General features: G+C 56.9%; 1 protein-coding gene across 4 annotated transcripts; it reads right to left on the reverse strand.

Annotated features, from left to right (window-relative positions):
* Nucleotides 1–3,195: 3,195 nt before the first annotated feature.
* On the reverse strand, nt 3,196–14,206 carry LOC138919841 (spermatogenesis-associated protein 31-like). 4 transcript variants are annotated; one of them, XM_070246441.1, is made up of 7 exons: nt 13,966–14,206; nt 13,143–13,203; nt 12,617–12,677; nt 6,110–7,056; nt 5,938–5,998; nt 5,419–5,479; nt 3,196–5,135 (listed from the first exon to the last, which is right to left on the reverse strand). In XM_070246441.1, exons 1-4 carry the CDS (start codon nt 14,149–14,151, stop codon nt 7,023–7,025), a joined length of 342 nt encoding a protein of 113 aa, XP_070102542.1. In that variant the 5' UTR covers nt 14,152–14,206; the 3' UTR covers nt 3,196–5,135; nt 5,419–5,479; nt 5,938–5,998; nt 6,110–7,022. The 4 variants fall into 4 exon arrangements, with proteins under 4 accessions (XP_070102542.1, XP_070102540.1, XP_070102539.1 ...); XM_070246439.1 differs by lacking the exons at nt 12,617–12,677; nt 13,143–13,203; nt 13,966–14,206 and having other exon boundaries at nt 3,202–5,135; nt 6,764–7,056; XM_070246438.1 differs by lacking the exons at nt 3,196–5,135; nt 5,419–5,479; nt 5,938–5,998; nt 6,110–7,056 and adding an exon at nt 10,787–12,343.
* Nucleotides 14,207–20,673: the final 6,467 nt, after the last annotated feature.

The raw sequence follows: 20,673 nt of genomic DNA on the forward strand, positions 1-20,673 counted from the left end.
TTTTGTCGTTTTTCGAGTTCACGTGTTAAGCGACCCCAGGCAGTATCTGTCTTCCTCTGTCTGGCTTGTTCCACTGAGCGTAACGCCCGCCAGGTTCATCGATGTTGTGCCAGTCTCCACTCCATTTGTCCACGTAACAAGCTTTTGGTTTCGTCAATCTGGAAGTCCCACTTTATTTTACGCTTGTTTGGCTTTGAATATGAACGTTGTTATTGTTTCGATCAACCTTTGCCATCTTCACTCAGGACGACTCACCCAAAAATGGAAACTAATCATTTCTTACGGAACATAAGCATAATCAAAATTTAAGTAACTAAACCTCCCAGTAATGTGTTTTATGTTAGTCGCATTTCTACTTCTGAAGTGAGAAAGCCTTCACCAAGACTTATGGGACGTGCTGGACACACACACACACACACACACACAGACACACACACACGCGCGCCCATACATAACGCAGGCGTGGACACATTTGCACAGACCAATTCAGGCCTTTCCAACCAGAGAATTCAGCACATTCTCATTTTCTCTAAGCTTTTCTGTCGTCTTGACCCTGTTTCTTCTCATTCCGCCCGAAATAGACCGTCTTCCGTTTCCAGAGTTTAGACGGCTGTGTGGCCCAGCCCGAAGCCGGGCACGGCTCGAGTGAGCTGAAGTGCTGCTCTTGAGAGCGGACGTTGGGGCCGGGTCCGTGGCCCGGGTTGGAGTCCAGTCTGAGGCAGCCCTTTCTGGTCTCCCCGGTTTGCCCGCCACGCGATCTCTTTCTCAGAGTTGGCCTTGCCTTCCCCTTCCTGCCCCCTCCGGGCCCCCGGAGCCTCGAGTCTTGCCTGAACCTGTAGAAAGAGGGCCCTTCGAGTCCTAGAGGAATTCCCTGGTGACATCATCGGACATGCCTTTTTCAGTGAGAACTGGGGGTTCACTTAGGGATTGTACTTTTTGGTCAACGTGTTAACTTTTCAGACTCGTTGGACAGGTAGTGCTTAGATATCCGGGTTTATACTTATTACACAGCTATCCATACACACAGCGACGGAGAGAGACTCTTTTAAGTGATAATAGGGTAATCTTACTTATACCAAAAGCGTTAAGGTCTACGTTGTTCTTACTAGCTTCACATGATAAATACGTTCCCGATTTACGAATGTGTGTGATCACAGCAGAATTTGCAACAGGGTAACTCTCTTAGCAGGCCCCAAGATGATCTTTAACGTCTTTCTCAACAGTTAAAACAACTTTGTTCTTCTGAAGTCCAACAAAGACCTTTTTCTGGAGCTGGGACTCCTAATTGGGACGCTTGGCTAGCGTATGACTGTGACCAGAGTCCCACATTCAGGCTCTCGCACGCAAGAGTTCTGGACTCAGGGCCTCCTCAAAGCCAGCTGCCCAGGTCAGGGACTGACATGACTCGGGCCTCCCGCGTGTTCCCTGAATTGGCCTGCCTGCCAGCTCAGAGAGAGGATGAGGAGCGAATGTGTTTTAAAATGCAAATCAATCGGAAAGCTCTTCCGGGAAACCTGACCCACCTGGAACAGTGTCAATAGTAGAGGGGAACCCCTGGTATTAAATAAAGACCGCCCACCCCAAATTTAGGGAAATTGGATTGTTTCCCTGACATACACGATGATTTCTATCTCTGTCATAGCAGAAGACAGAAGTACAGGAATTGCCTGCTGCTCCGATATTAAGACGAGTTTCAGAAAGGTTCCCTTTTCTCTTCCGTTCAATAGAGAAGCGATAGGAGGGCCAGGAACGCACTGACATTTTCTTGCTCTGTTGGGATTCATTGGATTCCGTTACCATTTAATCTAGCGATTCTGCGCTAGTACTCAAGTGAGAAACTGCAGTTGTGTGTTCATTCCCAAATAATTTGAGTCCACAGCAACCATGAGCTAGTTTCTTCTTAATTCAAGTGGAAATCCAGTTCATTCAGGGGACCTGCTCCGCAGGTGCGGATCTCTGTCTACTTAATGTTCTCTGGAGACGAAGAACAAAGAGCTTGTGACAGGTTGAAGGTCAGGGGTCTCCTGTCCAGATACGTTCTGACAGTGTTTTATTCAATGTGGTGATACCTGGCCCTCCCACGTCCTCGGCACCTGTCGTGCGTTAGGTAACGGCATTTTTTTCCTGAGGAAATGGCTCAAATCCAAGATACCGTGTTAGGTTTACTCTCTCTGCCCTGTTTCGCCCTTTCAGCCTCTAACCCGTGTTGCATTTGCTTGTGAGATCCTGGAGGCGGGTTCATTTTCACACCATCACTGCCATTGATACTTACTGGGCAGGCAAATTTCAGTTCACCCAAAAGCCTTCACAGAGAAGCTCATGGCAGGTTTATTTCTAAGGGGTGAAATCGTAAAAATCAAAAAATGTCATCCGGTAGGTAAGCGGTTAAACTCTAGTGGCACTTTATTCTCCTTCCCCGGCGTCCCACCCTAGGCGCACAGTGTCCCACCCACCGTCAGGTGGTGACCCCACACACTCACCCCCGGCTCCGTTCCCCAGGAGGAGAAGGCAGGGGCAGGAGAGCAGGGCTCTGAGCTCCTCTGGGCAGAGGGGTGAGGCCCACAGCAGCACGCGTGCTCCCCACCCGCCCGCCCTCAGAGCCGGGAGCGCAGCCATCCTTGTCGCTGCTGCTCCAGACTGTGACAAGCACAGAGGGACGGGGACGCTGGGCCGAGAGGGATGCGCAGGCCCATCTCCACGGCCGCTTCAGCAGGGAGAGGAGCAGCTCCCGGGGCAGCGTCCTCACCTATTCCCAGCGAGAGCTCGGGGTGCAGGGCAAGCTTCCTCGCCCTCCGGACTCAGGGCCAGCACTGCCCCACACTCCCCTCCCCACTCTGTGACCTGTGAGCCTGTCTCTACGCTTGCTGGAGCCTCTGCAAAGCCCCTCCCTACAGCCCCACAAGTTCAAGGGCCAGAGAACGCAGGAGAGGACAGGCGGGGCCCATCGTGGGCTTGGGGTCTTAGAGGTTTTGCTCATCTGGAAAGAGCCCAAAGCTTCCATTGGTTTTTGTAAGGACGGTGTGATGGGGACTTGAGGTGCAATGGGGGAGCTGGGGCGAGGGCAGGTGAGCCACCCTGCAGTCGGCCTCCCCCCATGGCCCTGTCCCTTCTGGAAGCCAAAGCAGACGCTCAGGAAGGGCGGAGCCTGACCCCGTTCTTTCCCCCTAGCAGGGCACAGACAGAAGCCACGACCTCTAGGGAGAAAACAAGTGTATTTGGGGAAAATTGGGGTAGGAGGACAGCATTAGCACGGAGGGTGGGATAAGGAGCAAAACCAGGTTTTCTGTTCGTCCGCTTGCCCGTTCGGGCAGAGAAGCGTTCCTACGAGGAAAGCTGTGTCAGGCACAGTCTGCTCATCCCGGGAGAGGCATATCTGAGGAGAGCGTGGCGGGTAATGGATTGGCTGAGGCAGCTGCCACCCTCAGCCCAGGCTGGCAGGGTTTGGCCGGGGACCGCGGCTGCCCGGATGGCAGGGTCCCGTCGCCATGCCTGCTCTGATCCATCCCCTCGTATTCGGACAGTTGTGGTCCCTGGAGGTGGGTTGGGGACTGTCCTCTGTGATTGTTCTCCTCTGCTCTGGGGAGGAGGGAACGTCGTGGTGACAGGTATGTCCGGCTTGCCAGGCCTGAAATGGGTTTTGCGATGCTTCTGCTGGGAGGCCAGAAGTTCTCGGCCAGCCTCAGTTTCCCTCCCAGGACGCAGACACAGGATGTCACTGTCGATGGCGCCTGAACAGCCCCGCCATCCGACGCCGAGCTGTGTGTGACCCGTGCCCGGCTCTGGGCGGTGGCTGAGGCGGGCTTGCCTTTGCGAGGGGCTCCTCTGGTGCTTCCTCCTTGTTGGGCCTCAGGCAGGGCAGGAGGCGTCTCAACATTTTTCTGAGAGGGCTGTCGCGAGGATCCTCTTCCTTTGCAGGCGGGGGCTGGAGGGGTTTGGTCTCGAGGGTGTCTCCCACGTCCCCGACCTGGCTCCGAGACTGGGACCCTGACTCCCCGTCCAGTGTTGCCACCCCGCGGCAGGGCTCTGGTGAGGCCCCACCCCTGCTCTCCTCCCGAGGCTCTTCCCTGGCCACGGGGGACCCTGAAGTCGGCCCCCGACGGCCTTGCTCGGCCCCCACGAAGGTCCCACCCCGCCCTTTTCTCTCTGAGAGGCCGCGTGGGAAGGTTGGAGAAGGCGGCCGGCCCTCCTGTCCCGAGAGAGAGGCTTCTGAGGGCCCACTGCCATCGCCAGGTAGGGTCCCTCCCAGGGCCTTCTGATTTTCCTCACACACAGGTGAGGGAGCAGGGAGGGGACGGGCCAGCCTGGGAACTGATGGTTTGGTCGTCCAAGTTAAGACCTGGTCACCCGGAGGAGGCTCAAGAGGTTTTCCCGTCAAGTGTGCAGAGTCAGCTTTCGAGGGGGCCCCAGAATCACAGGTGGCTGCGGGGGGCAGAGGGGACCGTGGAAGGGCCGAGGGTTGAGCCTCACATGCTTCCAGAGCGGCAGGCCCCAAGGGCAGGAGGGGTAGGCCCCAGCGGAAATTCAGCCCAGACGTGATAGTGTGTGCTGGGAGCATCTGAGGAGTGCGTGGATCGTCTTGTTCTTCTTCCCAGACCTCCGTTTGCATGCTCTCCGTGATGTCTGTCTCGAGCAGCTTCTGGGCGTCAGGGTTGGCGACTGAGGGGCTGTCGGTCTCTCCCTCCCTATGTGTGGGGCCTCCCCAGAATGAGGCCACTGGTGGGTGGCAGGACAGGGGCCCTTGCTGGGACCCGAAGTGCGACGGCACGGGGAAGAACAAGACCTGGATCGTGTTCCAGCGGGAGGGGAACGTTTCAACGCGACAGCTCACGCGGCCGTGGCCTGAGTTGGGAAATGGCCAACACGAGTGAGCTGGGGCCGAGCTCGTGGCAACAGGGCGTAGTGGAGTGGTGGTCAGGGCCGAGGGCGGTTCTGCTGGCAGGGTGGAGGCCCAAGGTAGAGTGCGCTGGGTGAGAAGAGCCAGGGAAAGTGCTGGAGCCGTGGTGAGAGGAGCACCTTGCACGGGCTTCCCGCGTGGCTGGCGGACTCTAGCAGACGCTGTCTTGCACGCCTCCCCAGGGGAGGCTTGAGATGTCAAGCGATGGAAGCACCCCTTACAAGACAGCCTCCCCGGGGAGCTGCGGGAAACAAGATGCACAAGCTGTAGCCAGGAGCAGAGGGCCCTGGGACAGCAGGGCAGGCCAGGCCAGGCCAGGTGCGGGTGGCCCCTTGAGAGCCATGGCCCTCCCTGGCCCTCCCTTCACTTCACCGAATTCTCCTGCTGTCCCTCCCCGCCAGGCCTCTTGCCACCCCCTGCCCCATGGCTCCCCTCCCAGCTCAGCCCCAAGCTGCCTGTAGCCCCGGGGCACGTCAGAGACTCTGCGAGGAAGAAGCCCAGGAGAGAAGGGCAAGATTCCTTACCTTGGCGAAAGGGACCTCAGGCCCCCCACTTCTGCCAGGTCCTTCCGGCCAGCTCTGTAAGCTAGAAATGAGGGCACTGGGTCACAGCCGTGAAGGCGGGGGCCTAGGGCTCTGGCAGGAGGCTGCGTGCAGTGTGCCTTTAGGGGAGACCGTTTGAGGTCAGACTCTGGAGCCCAGGCACCAGTGCCCAAGGCCACGGGATCCCTGACGGGGATGGCAAGGCTGCTGATGGGTTGAGGTTTGTCGTGGACCAAGTGCTTCAACCTCCACCACAGCCCACATGCCCCTGCTGGGCAACACCCTGTTCCGGACGCCTGCTGGCCTGGGCCTTGGTTCCGCGCACAGCATCTGGCAAGCACTCAGGTTTTCCTCTCCTTGCCGGGAGCCTCGCTGAGGGCTCTGTTTCCTGAGGGACAGGCTCTGTCCCTGGCATCCTCGAGCCCACGGAGCTGGGCGCTCAGGGACAGGAGGTGCAGGCCAGCTCTGGGGCACAGGGCTGAATGGCAGGAGCTTGCTTACCTTTCAAAGCTCCCCTTTTCTTCCTGCTCCTGCTGCTCCTCCCTCTCGGCTCCACTTGACGCTGAGGTGAGAGAAAAGACAAGAAACTGCGGGGTCTGAGCCCCAAGGCTCCCTCTCCTCTCTCTGGACCAGCCGCAGACGCACAGCGTTTGTGAGCGGGATGACTGCCTACCCTGAACTCCTGGGGCTCTGGGGTGTTCCTTCCCTTTTACTTCCTTTTGAAGTGGATAACTGAACACAAAATGGACGTTTGCTGTCTTCCTTCTCTGAGGATCGTAAGCAGGTCCCCATGTGGGACCAGCGTGCATCTTCTGTCACTGTTCCTCTGCTCGAGAAGCGCGCGCCTTCTCAGAGGTACAGGATCGTGTGAGCTTCCTCAGGGAGGACTCTGCTTCCTGAGGCTACAGCCCCACTCCAGGTCCTGCCCAGAGGCTCTCGGGGGCTCAGCTGTGCCCTCAGATCAACCACGACAGAGAAAAGGCCCGCCTGAGACACCTGCCCCGGGGAGGTGGCTGGGGAACGGGTGCTCAGGGCCTGTCTTCCCACAGATCCCACTCGGCATCCCGTCCGTGGCCACTGGTCGCTGGCCTCTGGGGCCTTTCCCTGGAGCCCTCTACCACACCGGGACTCCTGCTCGGAGGTCTTCGGACCGAAATCCCTGTGCCCACTCTCCCCCCTGCCCACCCAACCTGGCTGGTCTCTAGAAGGATGATGTTCTGTTCTTTCCCGTCCCTGGGGTCCCTCTAGTTGATTCAGAGAAGTGGAAATCACAGTAAAAGAGGAGAGAGACTCGTCTTCTGGTGGGTCTGGGTCCAGGATTTCTTACCTTCCTGACGTTTCTCCTTTTGTCAGTTGGTTGTGAGGGCGAATTCCTCTTGGGGGAGGGGGGGAAGAACAGGAGGAAGAGCCCCAGTCCATACAGGATGCGGAGGATGGTCCCAATCACCCAGGAGGCGGCACTGGAGCTCAAGCAGGTAGCAACAATGCTTTGTAGACGTAAGATAGGAGTTTCCATGTCTCAAGTCTAGTCCTACTCTCAGGCAACTGAGCGCTGGGAGTGACTTGGAGATTAGAACCCCACGCCCTCATCGTGGAACTGTGGCCGTGTCACGGGGGCTCCTGAGGGGGGAGGGGGGAGGGGCAGGCGAGAGGAGGGCAGCCGATTGGACCCCAGCCCCTGCGCCGCCAACTGGCCTCCAACTGCCTCCCTCCACCCTCCTGGGCCTTCTAGACCTTAGCTGGTTTTCTGTTTCTTCCACCTGGAAGCCAGCTGTCGCCCGGTTCCTTGCCTCTCCTGGATTCTTGGTTTGAAGCCACCTATCTCAGGGCCTTTGAAAGTCTGCAGTTCTCCCAGGAATTCGAGCTAGTTCCCAGGGACTCACACCCTCATTCTCCTCTGTCCTCAACTCCGACTGTTGTTTTCACCTCACTTATTGACTCTGTGTGTGCGTGCCAGGACACTGAAGTGCTGCTCTCTTAGCTGATCTCAGTTATAGAATGCAGCGTTCTCGACTCTAGTCACCACGTCAGACATGAGATCCTCAGAGCTCCTTGATCTCAGGGCTGAGAGTTGGTCCCCTTTGACCTGCCTCTCCCTCTCCCTCCCACTCCACAGCCGCTGGCCACCACTTTTGTACTCTCTGTTTCTGTGAATTGACCTTTCTTTTGTCGTTTTTCGAGTTCACGTGTTAAGCGACCCCAGGCAGTATCTGTCTTCCTCTGTCTGGCTTGTTCCACTGAGCGTAACGCCCGCCAGGTTCATCGATGTTGTGCCAGTCTCCACTCCATTTGTCCACGTAACAAGCTTTTGGTTTCGTCAATCTGGAAGTCCCACTTTATTTTACGCTTGTTTGGCTTTGAATATGAACGTTGTTATTGTTTCGATCAACCTTTGCCATCTTCGCTCAGGACGACTCACCCAAAAATGGAAACTAATCATTTCTTACGGAACATAAGCATAATCAAAATTTAAGTAACTAAACCTCCCAGTAATGTGTTTTATGTTAGTCGCATTTCTACTTCTGAAGTGAGAAAGCCTTCACCAAGACTTATGGGACGTGCTGGACACACACACACACACACACACACAGACACACACACACGCGCGCCCATACATAACGCAGGCGTGGACACATTTGCACAGACCAATTCAGGCCTTTCCAACCAGAGAATTCAGCACATTCTCATTTTCTCTAAGCTTTTCTGTCGTCTTGACCCTGTTTCTTCTCATTCCGCCCGAAATAGACCGTCTTCCGTTTCCAGAGTTTAGACGGCTGTGTGGCCCAGCCCGAAGCCGGGCACGGCTCGAGTGAGCTGAAGTGCTGCTCTTGAGAGCGGACGTTGGGGCCGGGTCCGTGGCCCGGGTTGGAGTCCAGTCTGAGGCAGCCCTTTCTGGTCTCCCCGGTTTGCCCGCCACGCGATCTCTTTCTCAGAGTTGGCCTTGCCTTCCCCTTCCTGCCCCCTCCGGGCCCCCGGAGCCTCGAGTCTTGCCTGAACCTGTAGAAAGAGGGCCCTTCGAGTCCTAGAGGAATTCCCTGGTGACATCATCGGACATGCCTTTTTCAGTGAGAACTGGGGGTTCACTTAGGGATTGTACTTTTTGGTCAACGTGTTAACTTTTCAGACTCGTTGGACAGGTAGTGCTTAGATATCCGGGTTTATACTTATTACACAGCTATCCATACACACAGCGACGGAGAGAGACTCTTTTAAGTGATAATAGGGTAATCTTACTTATACCAAAAGCGTTAAGGTCTACGTTGTTCTTACTAGCTTCACATGATAAATACGTTCCCGATTTACGAATGTGTGTGATCACAGCAGAATTTGCAACAGGGTAACTCTCTTAGCAGGCCCCAAGATGATCTTTAACGTCTTTCTCAACAGTTAAAACAACTTTGTTCTTCTGAAGTCCAACAAAGACCTTTTTCTGGAGCTGGGACTCCTAATTGGGACGCTTGGCTAGCGTATGACTGTGACCAGAGTCCCACATTCAGGCTCTCGCACGCAAGAGTTCTGGACTCAGGGCCTCCTCAAAGCCAGCTGCCCAGGTCAGGGACTGACATGACTCGGGCCTCCCGCGTGTTCCCTGAATTGGCCTGCCTGCCAGCTCAGAGAGAGGATGAGGAGCGAATGTGTTTTAAAATGCAAATCAATCGGAAAGCTCTTCCGGGAAACCTGACCCACCTGGAACAGTGTCAATAGTAGAGGGGAACCCCTGGTATTAAATAAAGACCGCCCACCCCAAATTTAGGGAAATTGGATTGTTTCCCTGACATACACGATGATTTCTATCTCTGTCATAGCAGAAGACAGAAGTACAGGAATTGCCTGCTGCTCCGATATTAAGACGAGTTTCAGAAAGGTTCCCTTTTCTCTTCCGTTCAATAGAGAAGCGATAGGAGGGCCAGGAACGCACTGACATTTTCTTGCTCTGTTGGGATTCATTGGATTCCGTTACCATTTAATCTAGCGATTCTGCGCTAGTACTCAAGTGAGAAACTGCAGTTGTGTGTTCATTCCCAAATAATTTGAGTCCACAGCAACCATGAGCTAGTTTCTTCTTAATTCAAGTGGAAATCCAGTTCATTCAGGGGACCTGCTCCGCAGGTGCGGATCTCTGTCTACTTAATGTTCTCTGGAGACGAAGAACAAAGAGCTTGTGACAGGTTGAAGGTCAGGGGTCTCCTGTCCAGATACGTTCTGACAGTGTTTTATTCAATGTGGTGATACCTGGCCCTCCCACGTCCTCGGCACCTGTCGTGCGTTAGGTAACGGCATTTTTTTCCTGAGGAAATGGCTCAAATCCAAGATACCGTGTTAGGTTTACTCTCTCTGCCCTGTTTCAGCCTTTCAACCTCTAATGCGTGTTGCATTCTTTCTAAGTTCCTGGAGGCTGGCCCATTTTCAAGCCTTCGTTACTCATTGCCATTGATATTAACCGTGCAGAAAAATTTAGGTTCACGCCAAAACCTTCCCCAGAAGTTCATAGCAGCTTTATGCATAGGGGACATTATAAAAACCAAAAACTGTCCTTCAGTAGGTAAGTGGTTAAACTCTGGTGGCACTTTGTCTCCTTCTCCCGGGTCCCAGCCTAGGTGCACAGTGTCCCACCATCAGATCATGCCGCCACACACTCACCCCCGGCTCCATTCCCCAGGAGGAGAAGGCAGGTGCAGGAGAGCAGGGCCCTGTGCCCCTCTGGGCGGAGGGGACAGGCCCGCAGCAGCCTCTGTGCTCCCCAACCGCCCACCCTCAGAGGCCGGAGCTCAGTCGTGGTCGTCGCTGCTCTTCCAGACTGTGACAAGGACAGAGGGAGGGCGACGCTGGGCCGAGAGGGTTGCGCAGGCCCATCTCCACGGCAGCTTCAGCAGGGACAGAAGAAGCTCCTGGGGCAGCGTCATCTATTCCCACCAAGAGCTCGGGGTGCGGGGCAAGCTTTCCCGCTCCGGACTCAGGGCCAGCACTGCCCCACACTCCCCTCCCCGCCCTGTGACCTGTGACTCTGTCTCTACACTTCCCGGAGCCTCTGCAAACCCCCTCCCTACAGCCCCAGAAGCTCAAGGGCCAGAGAACGCAGGAGAGGACGGGTGGGGCCCATCCTGGGCTGGGGTCTAGAGGTTTTGCTCATCTGGGAATAGCCTAAAGCTTCCGTTTGTTTTTGTAAGGATGGCGTGATGGGTACTTCGCGTGCAATGAGGGAGTTGGGGCCAGGGCGCGTGAGCCACGCTGCAGTCAGCCTCCCCCCATGGCCCTGCCCCTTCTGGAAGCCACAGTAGACACTCAGGGAGGGCGGAGCCTGACCCTGCTTCTACCCCTAGCAGGGCGAGACGGAGGCCACCAGGTCTCAGGGGAAAAAAACATGTATTTGGGGGAAATCGGGGTTGGAAGGCACCATCAGCACAGAGGGTGAGGTCAGGAGAAAAACCAGAAGTCCTTGGCGAACCCTCAGTCTGTCTCCCAGCGCCCAGACAAAGGATGATACTGTGGATGGCGCCTGAACAGCCCTGCCATCCGACGCCGAGCTGCGTGTGACCCGTGCCTGGCTCTGGGCGGTGGCTGACGCGGGCTTGCCTTTGCAAGGGGCTCCTCTGGTGCTTCCTCCTTGTTGGGCCTCAGGCAGGGCAGGAGGCGTCTCAACATTTTTCTGAGAGGGCTGACGTGAAAAACCTCTTCTTTTTCCGGCAGGGCCTGGAGGGGTTTGGTCCCGAGGGCGTCTCCTGTTCCTCCGACCTGGCTCCAAGACTGGGACCCTGACTCGCCCTCCAGTGTTGCCACCCCACGGCAGGGCTCTGGTGACGCCCCACCTCCACTCTCTTTCAGAGGCTCGTTCCTGGCCATTGCTGACCCTGGACTCAGGTGTAGACGGCCTTGCTCGGCCCCCACGACCGTCCCGCTCTGCCCATTTCTGTCCGAGAGGCTGAATGCGAAGCTCGGAGAAGGCGGCCGGCCCTGCTGTCCCATCAGAGAGGCCTCGGAGGGCCCACAGCCATTGCCAGGTAGGGTCCCTCCCGGGGCCTTCTGGTTTTCCTCACTCACAGGGGAAGTTGAAGGGAGGGGAGGGGCCAGGCGCGGAACTGATGCTTTTGTGGTCAAAGTCTTATGTTTCTCTCCTGGGTGGGGCTCAAGAGGTTTTCCCGAGAACTCTGCACTGTCGGCCTTCAAGCGGGTGCCGGAATCACGGGTGGCAGAGGAGGGAAAAGTAGACCGTGGAAGGGCCAAGGGTTGAGCCTCACTTGCGTTCAGCTCAGCCGACTCCAAGGACGGGAAGGGTGGGCGCCAGCGGACATTCAGCCCAGACGTGATACTGGGTGCTTCGAGCATCTGAGGGCTGCCTGGGGCGTCTTGTTCTTCTTTCTCTGGCCAGGCCTTCGTCTGTGTTCTTTTCCTGATTTCCATCTTGAGCAGCTTTGGCGCATCAGGGTTGGCAAGTGAGGGGCTCTCCGTCTCTCCCTCCCTGTGTGTGGGGCCTCCCCGGAATGAGGCCACTGGTCGGTGGCAGGACAGGTGCCCTTGCTGGGACTGGAGGTGCGCTGACCCGGGGAAGAACAAGACCTTGATCATGTGCCACTGCGAGAGGAACTCGACGCGCCAGCTCATGCGGCCGTGGCCTGAGTTGGGAAATGGCCAAGAGGAGTGAGCTGGAGCTGTGCTCATGGCAGTAGTGTCCGGTGGGATTCTGGTCAAGTCAGCTGGAGGTTCCGCCGGCAGGGTGGAGGCCAGAGGTATAGGGGTGTGGGTCAGAGGCCCCAGGGAATGTGCTGGAGTCATGGTGAGAGTAGCACCTGCCACAGGCTTTCCGCGTGGCTGCTGGGCTCTGGCGTATGCTGTGTTGCTCGCCTCCCCAGGGTAGCCTTGACATGATGAGCGATGGGAGCATCCCTTGGAAGACAGCCTCCCTGGGGAGCTGCGGGAGCCAGGAGGCACAAGCTGCAGCCGGGAGCAGAGGGGCCCGGGACAGCAGGGCAGTCCAGGCGGGGGTGGCCCCTTGGGAGCCATGGCCCTCCATGGCCCCACCTCCACTTCACCAAATTCTCCTGCTCTGCCTCACCGCAGGCCTTTGGCCACCCCTGTCCCCGTGGCTCCCCTCCCAGCTCAGCCCCAAGCTGCCTGCAGCCCTGGGGCCACACCAGAGACTCTGGGAGCAAGAAGTCCGGGAGAGAAGGGCAAGATCCCTTACCTGTGCGAAAGCGACACCTGGCCCCGCACTTCTGCCAGGCCCTTCCCAGCAGCTCTGGGAGCTAGAAATCAGGAGACTGGGTCACAGCACTGAAAGCGGGGCAGGGGCGGTGGAGAGGGCTCTTACAGGAGGCTGCGTGCACTGTGCCTTTAGGGGAGTCTGTTGGGAGGTCAGACTGTCGAACCCGGGCACCAGTGTCCAAGGCCACCGGATCCCTGATGGGGCTGGCAAGGCTGCTGATGGGTTGAGCTATGTCATTGACCACGCGCTTCCACCTCCACCACAGCCCACGTGCCCCGGCTGGACGAGACCCTGTTCCAGGCCCCTCCTGGCCCGGGCCCTGGTTCCCAGCACAGAATGTGGCAAGTCCTCAGGTTTTCGTCTCCCTCCCGCAAACCTCCCTGAGTGTTCTGTTTCCTGAGGGACGGGTTCTGCCCCTGGCATCCTCGAGCCCGTGGAGCTGGGCGCTCAGGGACAGGAGATGGGGGCCAGCTCTGGGGCACGGGGCTGAATGGCAGGAGCTTACCTTTCAAAGCTCCCCTTTTCTTCCTGCTCCTGCTGCTCTTCCCTCTGGGCTCCACTTGACGCTGAAATGAGAGAAAAAAGAAGCAGCTGTGGGGGCTCCCTCTCCTATCTCTGGACCAGCCGTGGACACTTAGCGTTTATGAGGAAGAGGACTGCCTACACTCAGCTCCTGGCGCCCGGGGGTGTTTCTTTCCTTTTACTCGTTTTTGAAGTGGAGACTAGAACGTGAAACGGATCTTTGGTGTCTTCCTTCTTTGGAGAACGTGAGGAAGGATGATTTTCTATGTGAGACCCACCATGGATTTCTTTCGTCACTGTTCCTCTGTTCAAGAATCACGCACGTTCGCAGACGTCCAGAAGCCTCTGAGCTTCCTCGGGGAGGACTCTGCTTCCCGAGGCCCGAGCCCCACTCCAGACCCTGCCTGGAGGCTCTCGGGGGCTCAGCACTGCCCTCAGATCAGCCCCGACAGAGGAAAGGCCTGCTCAAGACGCCTGCCCCAGGAAGGCGGTGGGGGAACCAGAGCTCAAGACCCGTCCTCCCACGCAGATCCCACTCAGCATCCCTTCCTCAGCCGCTGGTCACTGGACTGGGGACTTTCCCTGGAGCCCTCTACCACACCTGGACTCCTGCTCTGAGATCTTCCGAGGGAAATCCTCGTGCCCTCTCTAATCCCTGCTCGCCCAGCCTGGCTTGTCCGTGGAAGGAGGATGTTGTATTCTCTGCCAGTTCCGGAGTCCCTCTACTTTGATTCAGAATCTTGGAAATGACAGTAGAACAGAAGAGAGACTCATCTTCTGGTGGGTCTCTGCCCAGGGTTTCTTACCTTCCTTATGTTTCTGCGTTCACAAGGTGGTCGCGAGGATGGATTCCTCTGCAGGGAGGGAAGGCGCAGGAGGAAGAGCCCCAGTCCACACAGGAAGGGGAGGATGGTCCCAATCACCCAGGAAGTGGAACTGGAGCTCGGCCAGGTAGCAAAGAGGCTTTTCAGAAACATGAGAGGATTCTGCATGTCAGAAATGCAGTGCTGCCCTCAGGCAACTGAGCTCTGGGAGTGGCTTGGAGATTATTACCCCAGGCCCCCATGACAGAAGTGCGGCCTTGTCACAAAGGGCTCTTGAGGGCTGCGGAGGGGACAGCAGGGGAGCAGGCTGGACCAGAGCCCCTCCCCCACCCTCTAGCCTACGTCTCCCTCCCTCTACCCTCCTGGGCCTTCGAGACCTTAGCTAGTTTTCTATGTCTTCCCCCTGGAAGCCAGAGGTCACCGGGTTCCTTGCGTCTCCTGGATTCTTGGTTTGAAGCCAGCTATCTCATGGCCTTCGAAAGTCTGAAGTTCTCCCAGGAATTTGATCTAGTTCCCAGGGATTCATACCCTGATCCTCCTCTGTCCTCAACTCTGATTGCTGTTTTCACCTCACCTAGTGACTTTGTGTGTGTGTGTGTGTGTGTGTGTGTGTGTGTGTGTGTGAGAGGACACTGAAGTGCCAGTCTCCTAGCTGATTTCAATTATGCAATTCAGTGTTCTCGACTGTAGTCACCACGCCAGACATTAGAACCTCCGACGTTTTTCATCTGAGAGCTGAAAGTTTGTCTCCTTTCACCTGCCTCTCTCTATTTCCCCCACCCCACAGCCGCTGGCCACCACTTTTCTATTCTCTGTTTCCATGAGTTGACCTTTCTTTTATAGTTTTCCGAGTTCACGTGTAAGTGAGCCCAGGCAGTATCTGTGCTTCTCTGTCTGGCTCGTTTCATTGAGCATAACGCCCGCCAGGTTCATCCATGTTGCGCAAATCTCAGCTCCATTTGTCCACATAACAAGCTTTTGGTTTCGTCAATCTGCAAGTCCCACTTTACTTTGCACTTATTTGGTTTTGAATACGAACGTTGTTATTGTTTCCACCAACCTTTGCCATCTTCACTCCGAACGACTCACCCCCAAATTGAAACTAATCATTTATTATTTAACGTAAGCATACTAAAAGTTTAAGTAATTAAACCTCCCAATGATGTGTTTTGTGTCAGTAGCGTTTCTGCTTCTGCAGTGAGAAAGCCTTTACCAAGACTTATGGCACATGCTGGACACACACACACAGACACACACACACACACACGCCCGCACATACGCAGGCGTGGACACATTGGCACAGAACACTTCAGTATTTTCAAAGCAGAGAATTAAGCATATTCCCATTTTCTTTAATCTCTTATGTCGTCTTGACCCCATTTCTTCTTACTCTGCCTCAAATAGACAGTCTTCAGTTTCCAGAGTCCAGACGGCTGTGTGGCCCAGCCCGAAGCCGGGCACGGCTCGAGTGAGCTGAAGTGCTGCTCTTGAGAGCGGACGTTGGGGCCGGGTCCGTGGCCCGGGTTGGAGTCCAGTCTGAGGCAGCCCTTTCTGGTCTCCCCGGTTTGCCCTCCACGCGATCTCTTTCTCAGAGTTGGCCTTGCCTTCCCCTTCCTGCCCCCTCCGGGCCCCCGGAGCCTCGAGTCTTGCCTGAACCTGTAGAAAGAGGGCCCTTCGAGTCCTAGAGGAATTCCCTGGTGACATCATCGGACATGCCTTTTTCAGTGAGAACTGGGGGTTCACTTAGGGATTGTACTTTTTGGTCAACGTGTTAACTTTTCAGACTCGTTGGACAGGTAGTGCTTAGATATCCGGGTTTATACTTATTACACAGCTATCCATACACACAGCGACGGAGAGAGACTCTTTTAACTGATAATAGGGTAATCTTACTTATACCAAAAGCGTTAAGGTCTACGTTGTTCTTACTAGCTTCACATGATAAATACGTTCCCGATTTACGAATGTGTGTGATCACAGCAGAATTTGCAACAGGGTAACTCTCTTAGCAGGCCCCAAGATGATCTTTAACGTCTTTCTCAACAGTTAAAACAACTTTGTTCTTCTGAAGTCCAACAAAGACCTTTTTCTGGAGCTGGGACTCCTAATTGGGACGCTTGGCTAGCGTATGACTGTGACCAGAGTCCCACATTCAGGCTCTCGCACGCAAGAGTTCTGGACTCAGGGCCTCCTCAAAGCCAGCTGCCCAGGTCAGGGACTGACATGACTCGGGCCTCCCGCGTGTTCCCTGAATTGGCCTGCCTGCCAGCTCAGAGAGAGGATGAGGAGCGAATGTGTTTTAAAATGCAAATCAATCGGAAAGCTCTTCCGGGAAACCTGACCCACCTGGAACAGTGTCAATAGTAGAGGGGAACCCCTGGTATTAAATAAAGACCGCCCACCCCAAATTTAGGGAAATTGGATTGTTTCCCTGACATACACGATGATTTCTATCTCTGTCATAGCAGAAGACAGAAGTACAGGAATTGCCTGCTGCTCCGATATTAAGACGAGTTTCAGAAAGGTTCCCTTTTCTCTTCCGTTCAATAGAGAAGCGATAGGAGGGCCAGGAACGCACTGACATTTTCTTGCTCTGTTGGGATTCATTGGATTCCGTTACCATTTAATCTAGCGATTCTGCGCTAGTACTCAAGTGAGAAACTGCAGTTGTGTGTTCATTCCCAAATAATTTGAGTCCACAGCAACCATGAGCTAGTTTCTTCTTAATTCAAGTGGAAATCCAGTTCATTCAGGGGACCTGCTCCGCAGGTGCGGATCTCTGTCTACTTAATGTTCTCTGGAGACGAAGAACAAAGAGCTTGTGACAGGTTGAAGGTCAGGGGTCTCCTGTCCAGATACGTTCTGACAGTGTTTTATTCAATGTGGTGATACCTGGCCCTCCCACGTCCTCGGCACCTGTCGTGCGTTAGGTAACGGCATTTTTTTCCTGAGGAAATGGCTCAAATCCAAGATACCGTGTTAGGTTTACTCTCTCTGCCCTGTTTCGCCCTTTCAGCCTCTAACCCGTGTTGCATTTGCTTGTGAGATCCTGGAGGCGGGTTCATTTTCACACCATCACTGCCATTGATACTTACTGGGCAGGCAAATTTCAGTTCACCCAAAAGCCTTCACAGAGAAGCTCATGGCAGGTTTATTTCTAAGGGGTGAAATCGTAAAAATCAAAAAATGTCATCCGGTAGGTAAGCGGTTAAACTCTAGTGGCACTTTATTCTCCTTCCCCGGCGTCCCACCCTAGGCGCACAGTGTCCCACCCACCGTCAGGTGGTGACCCCACACACTCACCCCCGGCTCCGTTCCCCAGGAGGAGAAGGCAGGGGCAGGAGAGCAGGGCTCTGAGCTCCTCTGGGCAGAGGGGTGAGGCCCACAGCAGCACGCGTGCTCCCCACCCGCCCGCCCTCAGAGCCGGGAGCGCAGCCATCCTTGTCGCTGCTGCTCCAGACTGTGACAAGCACAGAGGGACGGGGACGCTGGGCCGAGAGGGATGCGCAGGCCCATCTCCACGGCCGCTTCAGCAGGGAGAGGAGCAGCTCCCGGGGCAGCGTCCTCACCTATTCCCAGCGAGAGCTCGGGGTGCAGGGCAAGCTTCCTCGCCCTCCGGACTCAGGGCCAGCACTGCCCCACACTCCCCTCCCCACTCTGTGACCTGTGAGCCTGTCTCTACGCTTGCTGGAGCCTCTGCAAAGCCCCTCCCTACAGCCCCACAAGTTCAAGGGCCAGAGAACGCAGGAGAGGACAGGCGGGGCCCATCGTGGGCTTGGGGTCTTAGAGGTTTTGCTCATCTGGAAAGAGCCCAAAGCTTCCATTGGTTTTTGTAAGGACGGTGTGATGGGGACTTGAGGTGCAATGGGGGAGCTGGGGCGAGGGCAGGTGAGCCACCCTGCAGTCGGCCTCCCCCCATGGCCCTGTCCCTTCTGGAAGCCAAAGCAGACGCTCAGGAAGGGCGGAGCCTGACCCCGTTCTTTCCCCCTAGCAGGGCACAGACAGAAGCCACGACCTCTAGGGAGAAAACAAGTGTATTTGGGGAAAATTGGGGTAGGAGGACAGCATTAGCACGGAGGGTGGGATAAGGAGCAAAACCAGGTTTTCTGTTCGTCCGCTTGCCCGTTCGGGCAGAGAAGCGTTCCTACGAGGAAAGCTGTGTCAGGCACAGTCTGCTCATCCCGGGAGAGGCATATCTGAGGAGAGCGTGGCGGGTAATGGATTGGCTGAGGCAGCTGCCACCCTCAGCCCAGGCTGGCAGGGTTTGGCCGGGGACCGCGGCTGCCCGGATGGCAGGGTCCCGTCGCCATGCCTGCTCTGATCCATCCCCTCGTATTCGGACAGTTGTGGTCCCTGGAGGTGGGTTGGGGACTGTCCTCTGTGATTGTTCTCCTCTGCTCTGGGGAGGAGGGAACGTCGTGGTGACAGGTATGTCCGGCTTGCCAGGCCTGAAATGGGTTTTGCGATGCTTCTGCTGGGAGGCCAGAAGTTCTCGGCCAGCCTCAGTTTCCCTCCCAGGACGCAGACACAGGATGTCACTGTCGATGGCGCCTGAACAGCCCCGCCATCCGACGCCGAGCTGTGTGTGACCCGTGCCCGGCTCTGGGCGGTGGCTGAGGCGGGCTTGCCTTTGCGAGGGGCTCCTCTGGTGCTTCCTCCTTGTTGGGCCTCAGGCAGGGCAGGAGGCGTCTCAACATTTTTCTGAGAGGGCTGTCGCGAGGATCCTCTTCCTTTGCAGGCGGGGGCTGGAGGGGTTTGGTCTCGAGGGTGTCTCCCACGTCCCCGACCTGGCTCCGAGACTGGGACCCTGACTCCCCGTCCAGTGTTGCCACCCCGCGGCAGGGCTCTGGTGAGGCCCCACCCCTGCTCTCCTCCCGAGGCTCTTCCCTGGCCACGGGGGACCCTGAAGTCGGCCCCCGACGGCCTTGCTCGGCCCCCACGAAGGTCCCACCCCGCCCTTTTCTCTCTGAGAGGCCGCGTGGGAAGGTTGGAGAAGGCGGCCGGCCCTCCTGTCCCGAGAGAGAGGCTTCTGAGGGCCCACTGCCATCGCCAGGTAGGGTCCCTCCCAGGGCCTTCTGATTTTCCTCACACACAGGTGAGGGAGCAGGGAGGGGACGGGCCAGCCTGGGAACTGATGGTTTGGTCGTCCAAGTTAAGACCTGGTCACCCGGAGGAGGCTCAAGAGGTTTTCCCGTCAAGTGTGCAGAGTCAGCTTTCGAGGGGGCCCCAGAATCACAGGTGGCTGCGGGGGGCAGAGGGGACCGTGGAAGGGCCGAGGGTTGAGCCTCACATGCTTCCAGAGCTGCAGGCCCCAAGGGCAGGAGGGGTAGGCCCCAGCGGAAATTCAGCCCAGACGTGATAGTGTGTGCTGGGAGCATCTGAGGAGTGCGTGGATCGTCTTGTTCTTCTTCCCAGACCTCCGTTTGCATGCTCTCCGTGATGTCTGTCTCGAGCAGCTTCTGGGCGTCAGGGTTGGCGACTGAGGGGCTGTCGGTCTCTCCCTGCCTATGTGTGGGGCCTCCCCAGAATGAGGCCACTGGTGGGTGGCAGGACAGGGGCCCTTGCTGGGACCCGAAGTGCGACGGCACGGGGAAGAACAAGACCTGGATCGTGTTCCAGCGGGAGGGGAACGTTTCAACGCGACAGCTCACGCGGCCGTGGCCTGAGTTGGGAAATGGCCAACACGAGTGAGCTGGAGCCGAGCTCGTGGCAACAGGGCGTAGTGGAGTGGTGGTCAGGGCCGAGGGCGGTTCTGCTGGCAGGGTGGAGGCCCAAGGTAGAGTGCGCTGGGTGAGAAGAGCCAGGGAAAGTGCTGGAGCCGTGGTGAGAGGAGCACCTTGCACGGGCTTCCCGCGTGGCTGGCGGACTCTAGCAGACGCTGTCTTGCACGCCTCCCCAGGGGAGGCTTGAGATGTCAAGCGATGGAAACACCCCTTACAAGACAGCCTCCCCGGGGAGCTGCGGGAAACAAGATGCACAAGCTGTAGCCAGGAGCAGAGGGCCCTGGGACAGCAGGGCAGGCCAGGCCAGGCCAGGTGCGGGTGGCCCCTTGAGAGCCATGGCCCTCCCTGGCCCTCCCTTCACTTCACCGAATTCTCCTGCTGTCCCTCCCCCCCAGGCCTCTTGCCACCCCCTGCCCCATGGCTCCCCTCCCAGCTCAGCCCCAAGCTGCCTGTAGCCCCGGGGCACGTCAGAGACTCTGCGAGGAAGAAGCCCAGGAGAGAAGGGCAAGATTCCTTACCTTGGCGAAAGGGACCTCAGGCCCCCCACTTCTGCCAGGTCCTTCCGGCCAGCTCTGTAAGCTAGAAATGAGGGCACTGGGTCACAGCCGTGAAGGCGGGGGCCTAGGGCTCTGGCAGGAGGCTGCGTGCAGTGTGCCTTTAGGGGAGACCGTTTGAGGTCAGACTCTGGAGCCCAGGCACCAGTGCCCAAGGCCACGGGATCCCTGACGGGGATGGCAAGGCTGCTGATGGGTTGAGGTTTGTCGTGGACCAAGTGCTTCAACCTCCACCACAGCCCACATGCCCCTGCTGGGCAACACCCTGTTCCGGACGCCTGCTGGCCTGGGCCTTGGTTCCGCGCACAGCATCTGGCAAGCACTCAGGTTTTCCTCTCCTTGCCGGGAGCCTCGCTGAGGGCTCTGTTTCCTGAGGGACAGGCTCTGTCCCTGGCATCCTCGAGCCCACGGAG

The sequence above is a fragment of the Equus caballus genome, chromosome 21 (genome assembly GCF_041296265.1).
Source record: "Equus caballus isolate H_3958 breed thoroughbred chromosome 21, TB-T2T, whole genome shotgun sequence".
NCBI lineage: Eukaryota > Metazoa > Chordata > Mammalia > Perissodactyla > Equidae > Equus > Equus caballus.